The sequence below is a fragment of the Phocoena phocoena genome, chromosome 20 (assembly GCF_963924675.1).
Source record: "Phocoena phocoena chromosome 20, mPhoPho1.1, whole genome shotgun sequence".
Taxonomy (NCBI): Eukaryota; Metazoa; Chordata; class Mammalia; order Artiodactyla; family Phocoenidae; genus Phocoena; species Phocoena phocoena.
This window is the reverse complement of record NC_089238.1, coordinates 11,153,140-11,166,936: the sequence shown is the minus strand read 5'-3', so window position 1 is coordinate 11,166,936 and position 13,797 is coordinate 11,153,140. Positions and strand designations below refer to the sequence as shown.

Genomic DNA, 13,797 nt, shown 5'->3' with positions numbered 1-13,797 from the left:
ATACAAATGGTTTCCACTTTAATTTCCTTCTATTATCGTTCTGATCATTTTACTCCCATGTTTAAAAATGAGAAAGACTGGGGCTTCCCTGGTGGCGCAGTGGTTGGGGGTCCGCCTGCCGATGCAGGGGACACGGGTTTGTGCCCCGGTCCGGGAAGATCCCACATGCCGCGGAGCGGCTGGGCCCGTGAGCCATGGCCGCTGAGCCTGCGCATCCGGAGCCTGTGCTCCGCAATGGGAGAGGCCACAACGGTGAGAGGCCCGCGTACCGGAAAAAAAAAGGAAAATAAAAATAAGAAAGACATCTCATTTTTACATCTTGAAGCTGTTTTGAGTGGCATTTGAAATCTTCCACACCATCTCTCTAGCCTTCAACTATGCCTCTGCACATACGTCTTCTGTAGTAGATTGGAAACTTACAGTCAGATGACCGTTAATGATGGTGATGATGATAATCATAAATACTAGAGGCATTTTATGTGCTAGGAAATGGTGCCAGGTTTTCTTTTTTTTTAAACCTATATTATCTTTAGTAGGACAATGTCTGATTCATTACTTTAACTTCTTTCTTTGCCCCACCTAGCTCTTACCTCAGAAAGGTTTGTTGAATGAGTAGAAGAATAAAAAGTTGGAAACTGGAGTGAGATTGAAGGTGGTGTTGGATAGAGGTGTGTGTATAATCTGGATTGAGTTTGGAATGAACAGGGTAAAGTGGGTTGTCTGGATTGAATGTGAGTTTCCAGACCCCATTTGAAAATGATTTTGACCTATTACATTTAAATATATTTATTGACTTTTGTTTACTACTTGCTTGGCTGTATTTAAGATCCAGTGGGACCAGCTAGGCAACCAGAGATTCCCGGTAAGTAAGTTTAAGCCTGGGTAAGGGGAGGCCCCAGGAAAAGACTGACAAGAAAAGAAGCCACTAGAGGGGGCAATAATCTTGGGGAACATGCTTTTTGGGATGATTTAGGGAGTAGGGACAGGGATGGGGAGCTTGAGGTGGGAGAAGAGCATCTTCTAGGTGCGCTCACTGCCTTGTTGACAGAATGTTTTATCCGGACGGTGGGCTCTCAGAGCTCCTATAAGGGCAGAGCAAAACTTGCCAGCTGACATCGTCTGAGAAATTGCTGGCAGGCTCTGGAGGGTTTGATTGGCTTCTTGTGGTGTCTTTGGTGCCCTAGGGTGAAAAGAAAAGGGAGAGACTACTGTTAAAAACATTTTTAGAATTTATTTTTTATGAGAGCTTTTAAAATGTTAAAAGTAAGACTCATCCCATGGGAAAAATTAAAATGAAAAAGTATATCCAGTAAAAAGTTAAAGGATGCCCCAACCCCAGCTGCTACTCCTCATTCTGTAGAGCTAACTGTTGCTACTAGTTTGCTCCATAGTTTTCCATACATTTTTGTATATAAACATAATAGTTCACTTTAAAAAACAAAATGAGCTTATCCTATACATATTGTTTTTGCTACGTTCCTTTAACAAATCTTTTATTATGGCACGTCTATTTTCTTTTCTTTATGGCTTTACCACCTACCTATACATTCCTATATAATTTAGTTTAATTTTGCCTTATTTTAAACTTTATGTATATCAAATCATGCTATAACTATTCTCTCTTATTTTTTTCTCTTCTACTCAACATTATGTTGCTTTATTATTGTTCATTCTCACAGATATATAATATTCAAATATACTACTACTTATTTATTCACTGACCAATTTCCAGTTTGGGATAGTTATAAACAATCCTGCTATGAAATCCTTGTTCATTTCTTCCACTGTACATAAGCAACATTCCTTTTGAGTATGGAATTGCTAAGAGTGGAGTTGCTTGGTCACAGAAATTAAACTTTAGTAGATAACTACCAGCACTTTCTCAAAGTGGTTTACCAGTTTACACTCCCTTTAGCAGGAGATGATAGTTTCTCTGTTCTACTCTCTGACAATACATGGAATTATCAGACATTAAAATTGTTGCCAATCCTTGGGATTGACATATATACGCTAATATGTATAAAGTGGATGACTAATAAGAACCTGCTGTATAAAAAAATAAATAAAATAAAATTCAAAAATTCAAAATTGTTGCCAATGTTATGATGTAGAGTGATCTTTTTTTAAAAAAAATAAATTTATTTATTTATTTTTGGCTGCATTGGGTCTTCGTTGCAGTGCGCAGGCTTCTCAATGTGGTGGCTTCCCTTGTTATAGAGCACACGCTCTAGAGCGCAGGCTCAGTAGTTGTGGCGCACGGGCTTAGTTGCTCCGCGACATGTGGGATCTTCCTGGACCAGGGCTCGAACCCATGTCCCCTGCGTTGGCAGGCAGATTCTTAATCACTGCGCCACCAGGGAAGTCCCTCTGTTCGGTTTTTTTTTTTTTTTTTTTTTTCCTCTGTTCGGTTTTAACTCATATTTTCTCAGTTACTAGTAAGGTTGAGTGCCATTTCACATGTTTATTAGCTATTTGGATTTCTTGTCTCTGAAGTGCCTCCTCAACTCTTTTGCCTATTTGTTGTGTTTCCTGCCTTCCTCTCATGGATCTATAGGAATTACTTATCAGTCTGAATATTAATCCTTTATCGACATTAATATTTGCAGACATACCCCTACTCTTCTTCTTCTTGTCATTTTCTTTTGATGACCAAAATTTCTTAATTTCAATAAAGTCAAATTTACTAATCTTTTCCTTTATGACTTATAATTTTTGTTACTTGTTTAAGAAATCCTTTCCTACCCCAAGGTCATGAACATAGCCTCCAATATTCCCTTGTAAGTTTGTCTTTCAAATTTAGACCTTTAATTCACTGAAATTTATTTTTGTGATGGGCTTGAACTAGGGGGTCTCTGCACCTTTTATTCACTTAATATATTGTGGACATCTTTCCAATCAACATATAATGATCTACCTAATTATTTTTGACAAGTGCAGAATTGCCCAATTTGCTCTTGATGAATTTTTTATTGAGGTATAACTGACATCTAACATTATATTAGTTTCAGGCGTACAACACCATGATTTGATATTTGTATACGTTGTAAAATGAACAAACTATAAGTCTGTTAATAATGAGCATTTAATATGTTCATTTGTCACTACAATACTGCTATAATTAATATTCTTATACATATATCTGAATATTCATGCTAGTATTCTATACTAGAGATTTCTTGAAGTGAGATTACTGGTTAAAAGGTACACACATTTAAGTTTGCCTCTCACTGTTGCGGCCTCTCCCGTTGCAAAGCACAGGCTCTGGACGCACAGGCCCAGCGGCCATGGCTCACGGGCCCAGCCGCTCCGCGGCATGTGGGATCTTCCCGGACCGGGGCACGAACCCGTATCCCCTGCATCGGCAGGCGGACTCTCAACCACTGCACCACCAGGGAAGCCCCACACATTTAAATTTTTGATAGGTACTACCAAATTTTATTTTACCTCCGTCAACAGTGATAAGGATCTAGATTCATCCCATTCTTGATAATATCATAACATCAATCAGTTTACCTCTTGCCAATATTCTTTTTATATGACATTTATTTATACCTAGACTAGGGAGGAATCACATTTTGTTTGACACCAACACCGGTGTCATGGTCAGAGATCAATGACGGGTCCCCAACAGCCCCATCTGCCTCCACTTTGATACGCAATGGCATTCTATCATTAAGGAATTTGGTTAAGCCTCTCTAGTATTAGGAGAATTGCGTTTTGCTTTTCTTTCTCTTCCTATTTCCCCACAAGCTGACACTGAGTAGAAAGGGCTGAGAAGTGTGCTTATCCTGGTCTTCATTTCATTTCTCTTGTCTCTTCACAACCCCTGCTTCAGCCCTAGTTGATTCCACAGAGTGACTCTGGTTTAAGGAAGGTCATTCTTTTGGAACTTACTGGTTTTCTTCACTCTGCCCTTGAAATGATCACAGGGACACGGCTTCTTTGGCAGCCTGGGCACTGTCATGAGTTTTCTTTCAGGGGCTCTCAGGAACCAATCTGAAATAAGGGAGTTGCTGCTTAGAAGGGTTAATATGTTTGAGTCAGGGCTTTACTTGCCATCTTCCTTGCCTCTCGATTCGTTTTCATACTGCAGTGGTGTGGGAAAGGGTCAACACAGAACAGTGAAGATATCCAGTTATATGAGCACCAGGGTCTCTAAGTTGTTTGCCTGACCTGTATGGGCAGGGATTTGGTGGCAGGTTTGGAGGAGGCATCAGGGTATCATTAGGGAGACTGAAAAATGAGGAATAAGACCTAGGTGTCTGCTTTTTAGTGGCTGCTTTACCTCAAGCAAGCCTTGCCTCTCTGATTTCAGTCTTACCTGTGAGTAAAATAAGGTTGAGAATGGGGTCCAGGAAAGACTTGGAAGGCAGCCCTGGGTTGTTGGGGAAAAGAGGGTAAGGGAGAGGGGGCAGCCAGAGATTCAGCCAGCTCCCCGCTGGACCTTGGAGGAGTCTGTTTCTTACATGAAACTCAGGAAGAAAATAAGTGTTGGTGCTGCATGTGATGGGCTTGTGGAGAGGGGAGAGGGTGAGGTCAGCTCAGATAACATCTGCTCCGGTCCCAGAGGGACTCAAGGGAGCAAGTTGGGATCTGATGGTGCATCGCTGTTGTCAATGCTGGATTACTGACCTTTGCACTCACATTCTTGGCCTCCGTCCTGGAGCCACCTCCCAGAAGCCTGGCGTTGGTCCCTATGGCCTCTGGCAATCCCTGTAGGAAGGAAAATGGTCACTTCCAGTCACTGGAAAGCGAAGGGACCAAGAGAATTGGTCCCCCATCATTGTGCTACCGAGGTCAGCGTAGCTCCATTGCTCTTCCTTTTTACTCAGGGATCTAGGGTGCTTCAAGAGAGGAGTATTTTAAATGGATAAGGAATTGAGGTTTAAAATCTGGCCTAGAGAAAAGCTTAGCTGGAGGTAGGTGGAGAAAGAATGGCTTCTGGATGGAAGAGAGGACAATAGGTAGGGGTTAATCAACACCTTACAACCTCCCCCCATTAAGATCCCTCCCTACACATATTAAAATCCTCGTGACCTAAGGAATGAGAGCAAGGAGTAGATTATTCCATAAACCAGTCAGGAGCTTCACTGGACCTCCACCTTCGGTTGTATTTGAATCCATAATCCCAGTTTAACTGTAAGAGGATGGTATTTACCTTTGTTCCTCTGCAACAAATCCATTCCTCTTCTGGCCTCTATTCAAGTCTGTCTTACCACCTGATGCTATCTTATTCCCATTTTGTGATACCTAAAATATTTTTATGACAATCACGTATGATGTTTTATAGAGATTCTTGAGCTAGAACTGGGTCCAGATGATGCTTCCTCTGTACAGGAGTTGCTCATATCTCCTGCCAGAATTAATTACGGTTTCCCATGGTTCCCCGTCACATTTCAATACAGCTCTATCCTTGCACAGTTATAGTTTGTTGTTTGAAATGTGTTGTGGACTGAATTGTGTCCCCCTAAAATTCATTGAAGCCCTAACCCTTAATAACTCAGAATGACTGTATTTGAGGATAGGGCCTTTAAAGAGATGATTAAGTTAAAATGAGGCCCTGTTGGTTGGGCTCTAATCCAATCTGACTGGAGTCCTTATAAGGAGAAGAGATTTGGGCACACAAAGAGACACCAGGCATGTACATGCACAGAGGAATGACCAGGTGAGGAAATAGCAAGGAGATGGCCATCTGTAAGGCAAGGAGAGAGCCCTCAGAAGAAACCAAAGTTGCTGACACATTGATCTTTGACTTCCAGTCACCAGAATTGTGAGAAAATAAGTTGCTGTTGTTTAAGCCTCCCAGTCCATGGTATTTTGTTATGGCGGTCCTAGCAAACTAAAAATTTTTCTTCCTCACTAGACTCTGAACCAATGGCTCAGTGGTCATTCAGCTACAGGGCTCCTGACACATGGTAGACACGTGGTAAATGTTTGTTTGATAAGCGGATGGACAGGTTGTCCAGAGAGGGCCCTTAGCAGCATCCGGTTCAATCCCGCTCTCCTATTTCCCAAACTCTTTCTGCCACACAGATGAAGGGTGTTGCATCATTTCTCCAAGTGCTGGTTCCCAAGTGTTTTCATGTGCTGTTTGGAGTGGCATTAAAGTAATTTCAACGGGCATAACCCCAGCTGTCTAAACTTTTCTACTATATCACTGTCACCTGATCTCTACTTCTGGTTCCAGAGAAAAGCCACAGAATACTAGAGCCAGAAGGAAACTTGGAGATTATTAGTGGAACCCCTTCACTGAGAAGTTTTTCTTTTTCGTTTTTAATGCAATATAACTATATTAGAGAAAATTTGTAAAGTAAAAATGAAGAAATCTTTACCCTTATCAGCTGTTGGAATTTTGGTTGTTTATTGCATATAATTTTGTTAAATTAATGAATTTAATTTATTTATTTTTGGTTGCGTTGGGTCTTTGTTGCTGCCCGCAGGCTTTCTCTAGTTGCGGCAAGCGGGGACTACTCTTCGTCGTGGTGTGTGGGCTTCTCAGTGCAGTGGCTTCTCTTGTTGTGGATCACGGGCTCTAGGTGCGCAGGCTTCAGTAGTTGTGGCACACGGGCTTAGTTGCTCCGCGGCATGTGGGGTCTTCCTGGACTAGGTCTTGAACCTGTGTCCCCTGCACCGGCAGGTGGATTCATAACCACTGCGCCACCAGGGAAGTCCCTGCATATAATTTTTAAATGAAGTGATAACCATAGTATGTGAGCCAATTTCTTTTTGTTCACTTTATAAGCTTGTTCCTTTGTTTTCCTACAACATTTATAACAGACATTTTGAATGACTGACTAACACTCTCAAGTATATGTGTTTCCGATTATTTAACTCTTCTCTCATTGCTGAATGTTTAGATTGTTTTATTTTTGGAGATTGATAAATTTCTTTGTGCTTGTAACCGTTTTCCAAATGTTGGATTGCTGCCTTGGGCAAGATTTCCCAAAATGGAATTACTGGGTCAAAAGTTATGAACAGTTTTATGTTTCTTGATATCATTACCAAGTTGTTTTTAAAGCATTGTACTAATTAACTAAATCACCATCTCTTATTTTCAGGTGAGAAAACTGAGGCCTAGAGTGAGCAAATGAAATGCCCAAGTTCACAAAGGTAATGGTGACACACCTGGAGCTAAAGCCTTGGTCCAAGGCTCGTAGTCTGCTGTTCTTTATGCAGCCCTACATGACCCTAACTTCATGGTGTAACTGAAAACGAAGGTGTTACTATAATATTATGTCCTCCAAGTGTCAGTCAGACATTTTTGGACCACCTTAATGATTTTTGCTGTAACTTATACCACCTTTTCTACTATTTACTTGATACTTTTTTCTAAATAAATTTAATTTACATAAGAGCTTCATCCTATGCAATGTTATCTGTGAGATTATGGGTTTGATACATGCTTAGCTTGTTCTCCTAACATGCATTAAAATAAACATATAACTATTAAAGTAAAAGCTTATTTCTGTTCTACGTAAAATCAGCTTTGGATAATATTAATACAGTAGAATAGCATGGACTTTATATCCTGACAGACCTGGGGTCAACTGCTTCCTCTGTCAGTTAACTCTGTAGCCTGGGAGAAGTCACTTAGCTTCTACGATCTTTGGTTCTCTGGTTTGTAAAGAGTGGATGTTAGTATCCACCTTGCAGTGTTGTTAGGAATAAAGGAGCTACGGGGGCCTGGTGCCCAAGGAGGTGCTCAGTACACGATGGGTATTATTGTGGTTATTATCGCAGACTTCTAGTTATTTCCCAAAGGGAGTGTCTATGCTGGAGTATTAGGCTTACTGCTTTTTGCTGACTTGTATGTGTAAAGAAGTTACTTCCACTTGTTAGGTTTTGCAGTAGCTCTATTATTATTTTGACTTCTCATTTTCGCTACTTACTAGCATTGTGATTTTTGGACAAGCTGCTTACCTTTTCTGTGCCTCATTTACATAATTTGTATTGGATTGGCCAAAATGTTTGTTCGGGTTTTTGGTAACATCTTACCCGACTGAACTTTTTGCCCAATCCAATAAAACGGGGCTAAAAAAAGTACATTGGTGTGCGTATGCACACATCTGTCCACCAGAGGGCCTAGACGCAATAGCCCTAGTAGCCATGGGCAATACCTAGTGCCCAAGGTTTGTGAATATCACTCCCCCATGAAAGGAACCAGGGCTCCGTGGACAAATGGATGACGCCAGGGCTGCGGAAGGGAAGTACAAGATGAGGCTGGAACATCTCGTGGTGTGAGAAAGTCAGGAACTGCTAAAGAAATGACATGTCAAAAAGACACCAAAGGGCTTCCCTGGTGGCGCAGTGGTTGGGGGTCCGCCTGCCGATGCAGGGGACGCGGGTTCGTGCCCCGGTCTGGGAAGATCCCACATGCCGCGGAGCGGCTGGGCCCGTGAGCCATGGCCGCTGGGCCTGCGCGTCCGGAGCCTGTGCTCCGCAACGGGAGAGGCCGCAGCGGTGAGAGGCCCGCTTACCACACACACAAAAAAAAGACACCAAAGCCACCTGGAGCTCAGTGGCCAGCTTTGGGACAATATGAGCGACGTGGTGAATAAGGATAGTAATAGATTATAATCCCCAAATATCCCCAAGTCTTTACTTATAAAAATAAATAATGGAATACCTAAATAAATGGGAAAGAAGGAACAGCTCTTTCTTATAGTAGAATCTTAATTAATAAATGTAGAAGGAATGATGGAAATAGAAAATCACTGCTTTGCTAAGACTCTATAATACCTGTTGTAGGCAAGAATCATCAATGGATTTTAAAAATTAACGGGCAAAAATATGATGAGAAGAAACAGGCTATTTGCATAGTCTCAAAGTATCTCTCCACAGGGTACTTATTAACTACAATGAGAAAATAGTACCTTTATGGACACCACCTTAAGCAGTGTTCAAACGTAACATCACCCATCATGAGAGAGATTGTTATCGTGGGCCTTCTGATGTGCTGCGCTGAGAAGGCAAGTACCGCTTCTATGGTATCAGTGCCAGAAGTGCATAATCTGAATTTAGTCATGAGGAAACATCAGATAAGCCCCAATTGAGGCACGTTCTACAAAGTAACTGACAGTACTCTTAAAAATGTCAGGGTCCTGAAAGACAAGGAAAGCTGAGAAAGTGCCTAGATTGGAGGAGACCAGGAGAGATGATGCCTTTCTTCAGTGTAGGATCCTGGATCGGATTCTGACCAGGAAAAGGACGTCAATGGGTGATTAGCAAATTCTGAAAATTCGTACGTTAGTTAATAGTATTGTATCATGGCTAATTTTCTGGTCTTGATAATCATATTACGGTTATGAGAAAAACCGTGTGGGGGTTTTTGGATCTATTGGAGCTCTGATTCTTTTCACAACATTTTTAAGCCTGAAAAATGAAAAGTTAAAAATAAAAAAGTACACTACATTTCTGTGAGGACACAATGAAGTAGTATGTATAAAGCGCTTAGGAGAAGCCTGCCACATAGGACTGGTTAACACATGGGAGCTATTTATTATAAACGATTTTATAATTAATAAGTCATCTTACAAGGAATGAGTATTCTATCATCGTAAGTAATGTATTTCTTAACATTGTCATTGGTTCTCTTTTCTTTCCCTCTTCCCTGTGAAAAGCCTATTAGACATGTATGTGGTTATTTGAAGAGATAAAGCAAGATCAGATTTTATTTGGAGAATTTGGGGGCGGGAGGATTGTGTAGTGTTTTATTTCTTCTTGCCAGACTTGGTCCATCATTGCAAACTCCCCTTGCCTGGGAAACAAGAATTGAGCCCAGCCACCACCGGTCCCCTCTGGTTTGTAATCGCGCCACCTGGCAGCTCAGTGAGCTTTCCCCAACTCATTGCCTTTTTGCCTTAGTAGCTACTTTACTCATCTGATTGACTGAACCCTTACTAGGTTCACATTACCCATCGTTGACTCGTCACAACAGTTGCACACGCTAAGTGGTATTTTATTCATTTGAAGAAGATGAAACTGAGGCTGAAAAACGTTAAGCATCTTGTCCAGGGTTTCAAAGTAGGTGATGGAGCAGGATTTGGATCGCGGTTCCCCTCAATTCAAGTCTGAGTCTCAAGGTCCAGGTGGGTCTAAACGTGTCGCCATGTCTGAGAATTATTGGTAGAGAGCAGCGGCCCCACTGGGCAGTGGTTACCCCTCCAGGGGACATTTGGCAATGTCTGGAGATATTTTTGGCTCTACTAACTGGGCGGGGCAGGGTGGTAGGGGAGAGGCTGCTCTTGGCTTCTAGCAGGTGGAGGCCACGTGGATGTTGTTAAACATCCTGTAACCTGTTGTTAAACAGGTTACAAAGCACAGAACAGCCCCCCGTCCTCACAGCAAGGAATTATCCAGCCCTAATGTCAGTGGGCCTGCTATGAGACGCGGGTGTCGAGTCTCCTAAGGGCAACATTTTGAGCTCAGAAACCTGAGGATTTATTCTTTCACTTTGCGAATATTTACTGAGCACCGTGCGGGATAGTGTGAGGGGTGTGGAAACAATACACCAGATTGTGCCAGAGGGAGGTTACAGTGTAGAAGGGCAGGGGTGGAGGTGGGAGAGGCACACCAACACCTCAACTTAAGGTAGAACGTGAAAAGGGCAGAGAGTCGAGCTAGGGTTAAGCTTGTTCACAGGCGGGAGGGCTCACGTGTGGTCCTGGGACGAATCAAGGGAGGCTGTGGGAGGAGGGGCTTGGGGTGGGTTTTGTGAGCGAAGCTGAGCTGGTGGGAAAGCACAGGAGCAGCTCGGGAGCAGCCCGAGGCCTAGCTGAGTGGAGCACGGAGCACTTAGTGCCAGGAGGGCTGGTCTGGAAAGGCAGCTGCGGCTACAGCTTGGAATCCAGGCTGAGGACTCTAGTGGTGTCTGTCCTAGTGGTGGAAAAGCCTTCGCTTCCAGAATGGTGGCCTAGGCCCCAGGGCTGGGGGGCCCAGCAGCTTCCAGAGAGCTCTCTCTGTAAGGGAGGGAACGTTGGAAATTGGGGTGGAGTAGGGAGAACTCCTGATTTTAGGACAGAGTTGATGCTCAGTATATAACAAAGCTATTTCACCTCAAAGTAGCCCGTGGGGAGATGTTCCCCTCGCGTGCAGACATAGGTCAGGATGAGGTCTCTTCTGCACAGCTGTTCTGCTATGGGCTAGGCCACTTCAGCTGTAGTGAAAAGTGGAGCCGATTCGGAGCCCCTAACCCAGGGTCTGCTTCCCAAAGGTGAGCTGTTCAAACAGGGCTTGGTGTGCCTACAGTTTCAATCATGGGTACTACCTGGTGGTGTGATTTTTCTAGTTTATCACCATACCGTGAAACAGCATTAAAAATTGTTGGGGCACATCTGGTGCGCTGTAAAGAATCCAATCGAGGATGACTTACTGTCTGTGGTTGTACAGTTGCCTTCAGCACCCTCCCACCACTGCCTCCAAGCCTGGCCCCGGGGACATTCATTACTCTCTAGCACAGGGACTGGGGGGCAGGTGAGGCAGCAAATCTTTGTTGGGCCATTATTTTTTTCTCCCCCGCCAGCTACAGTTGCAGACACTTCCATACACACGGGCTTCTTTAACTCTCACAACACTCTTTGGATTTATGTACAGTTCTTTCCTTTTTGTAAGTGAAGAAACGGGCACTGAGACAGGCTAACTTGCCCCTAATCCCTGTAACCTAAAAAGGCTACATTTTACTGCATGTGTGGTCACGTTCTTTTCTGTTTTGCCATGTTTCTCCCCCCTCTTTATCTTTCATAGAAAAAAAAATTTTTTTTACCTGGATTTGAGCTGCTGCGGACCGTGGACACCAGCATTAGTGGCAGCAACAGAAGGAGGGAAGAGATTAGAACTTTCATTCCAACTGTTGGTGCTGCTGTGCGTTGCTTGAAGAGTGTGTGGAAGGTTCCCAGTGAGAGGGTCCCGAGTTCTTGGAGTGGCTCAGGCCGTGCGTGGTATGTGGCTTGGGGGTCTGAGCCTTACTCCCAGGCCAGTGTTCCTATTAGAGGGCGAGAACGGCCAAGTGACGCTGGTCTCATTAGGTAACTGGACCATGTGATTTATGGGAATCTGGAAGGTAAAGGTGGCCAAAGAGAAGGAGTGAAGCGTATTCTTAGGAACATGAGAGGGCGACAGATAACTTGGCAGCAGTTCTCAGCCCCTCCCCCCCTCCCTCCCGCCTCCCTACCCGCCAGTGTGCTATGATTACTTCCCCAAGTCTTTTTCCTTGTTTGAATTTCCCAATACATGTGAGTGACATTTTCTAGCTTAGTGTCTGGCAGGAAAGAGAGTGCTAAGGGCCGGCAAAGAGAGACACACACGGCGTGTTTCCCCTCTGTCCTCCCCACTCCCGTCCTTGGATCAGCAATAGCAGTGTCGTTTGGGAAGTTGCCGTGTCCCCACTGTTTACAATTTCCTCCAAGTCTGTGGCCACGTAAGGAGGGAAGCAGAGAGGATCAAGGAGGAGAGGCTCTTCTCTCTTGCCCCGAACCCTGGCCTGGAGCACTGGGTCAAAGCAGGCCTCCTTGTTGTTGGTCAGGCAGGTGGCTGTAGGCTCGTGGCTCCCGCCTAAAGGAGAGGGAACTGGGTTGGTGGAAGACCCTCAAGGCTTCATGTCCAAGAGAGTTTGAGAAACAGGAGCCACAGTGGGGAAGGTGTTTGCCCAGGCTGCTGGGGCTCTTGTTTCAGACCTTGTCTGGAAACAGCCCAAAGCGCAAGGAGGTGATACTACTTGGAGCAAACATCGCCAGCACTTACTGAGTGTGACTCATTCCAGAGGCTTCAGGAAATGGGTTCAAAGATGGGGGGAGGCTGGGCTTAAGTGCTGGGTGATATTTATGGGGCTGAGGGGAAGGTTAACAGGAAGTCCTCCCTGGCTCTTCCAGGCAGGAGTGAGTAAAGGTGGTGTGACTTTTGTTCCAGCCAAGAGGAAGGAAGAGGCCAGGCATGGTTTTTGTTTGCTCATTCTTACCCTCTCAATTTCAGATTATTTCTGCCTATGGACATGTTGGAGGGTTGACTGTAGACCTTGCTACTACAAAGTTTATAAAGCACCTGCAGGAGGCAGGCACTGTGCTAGGCAGTGGAGATTGTCCTCGAGTTGGAGGCTCGGTCTACACTTGGTCTGATGTAAACCACCGATGTGGCTCCTCCCTGGAAAAGAGTCAGACTCTTCTCTTGTTAATATTGACAACTAATTAGAGCTCGTCTTGAGAACTTTAGTTGTGTAAACACAGCCTTTGTGACTTACAAAGTTCCGCCTCCAGGAAGCAGATAAGGGGAAAGTGGGAGAGATAACCATTTTCCCAGTTATTTGGTTTCCCCACTCTACAGTATACGTAGTAGACATTCACAAATGCCTGTTGATTGACTCCATGCTTCCTGTTGCTCTAAGAAGAGTCATTTATTCATACACACATTAGGTGAGCATTTGAGTCCATAATGTATGCCCGGTATTTGCAGGTGGTGGCTCCCGAGAAGAAGAAGGTGTGACGCTATCTCTACGGAGCTCCCACTACACACATAGACCCGTGGAGAGTTAGTCCAGCTGCTCCACTTTATGGAAGCGGGAATGAAAGCTCAGGGAAGTTACGTGACTTGTTCAAGATCACAGTCAGTTATCCTCAAAGCCAGGGAAGAAAAACTCAAGTTTCCTGACTTGCTGGAATGTCTGTTAGTAAGCCGCTGCCGGGCTGCTGCATGTGCCGGTGTGGTGAGCCCTGGTAGGAGAGAGAGGACATCAGAATGAAGTGGGAGCCCACCAACATCTTGGATTGTCCAGAGAGAAATGTCTGGTTGAACCTTGACTGCAAAAAT

The 13,797-nt window shown here is 44.1% G+C and overlaps 1 protein-coding gene across 1 annotated transcript; it reads right to left on the bottom strand.

Moving 5' to 3' along the window:
• Nucleotides 1-892: 892 nt before the first annotated feature.
• CXCL17 (C-X-C motif chemokine ligand 17) lies at nt 893-11,840 on the bottom strand. Its single transcript, XM_065899592.1, has 4 exons — nt 11,762-11,840; nt 4,633-4,713; nt 3,895-3,996; nt 893-1,180 (listed from the first exon to the last, which is right to left on the bottom strand). Exons 1-4 carry the CDS (start codon nt 11,838-11,840, stop codon nt 1,083-1,085), a joined length of 360 nt encoding a protein of 119 aa, XP_065755664.1. The 3' UTR covers nt 893-1,082.
• Between the last annotated feature and the right edge of the window lie 1,957 nt (nt 11,841-13,797).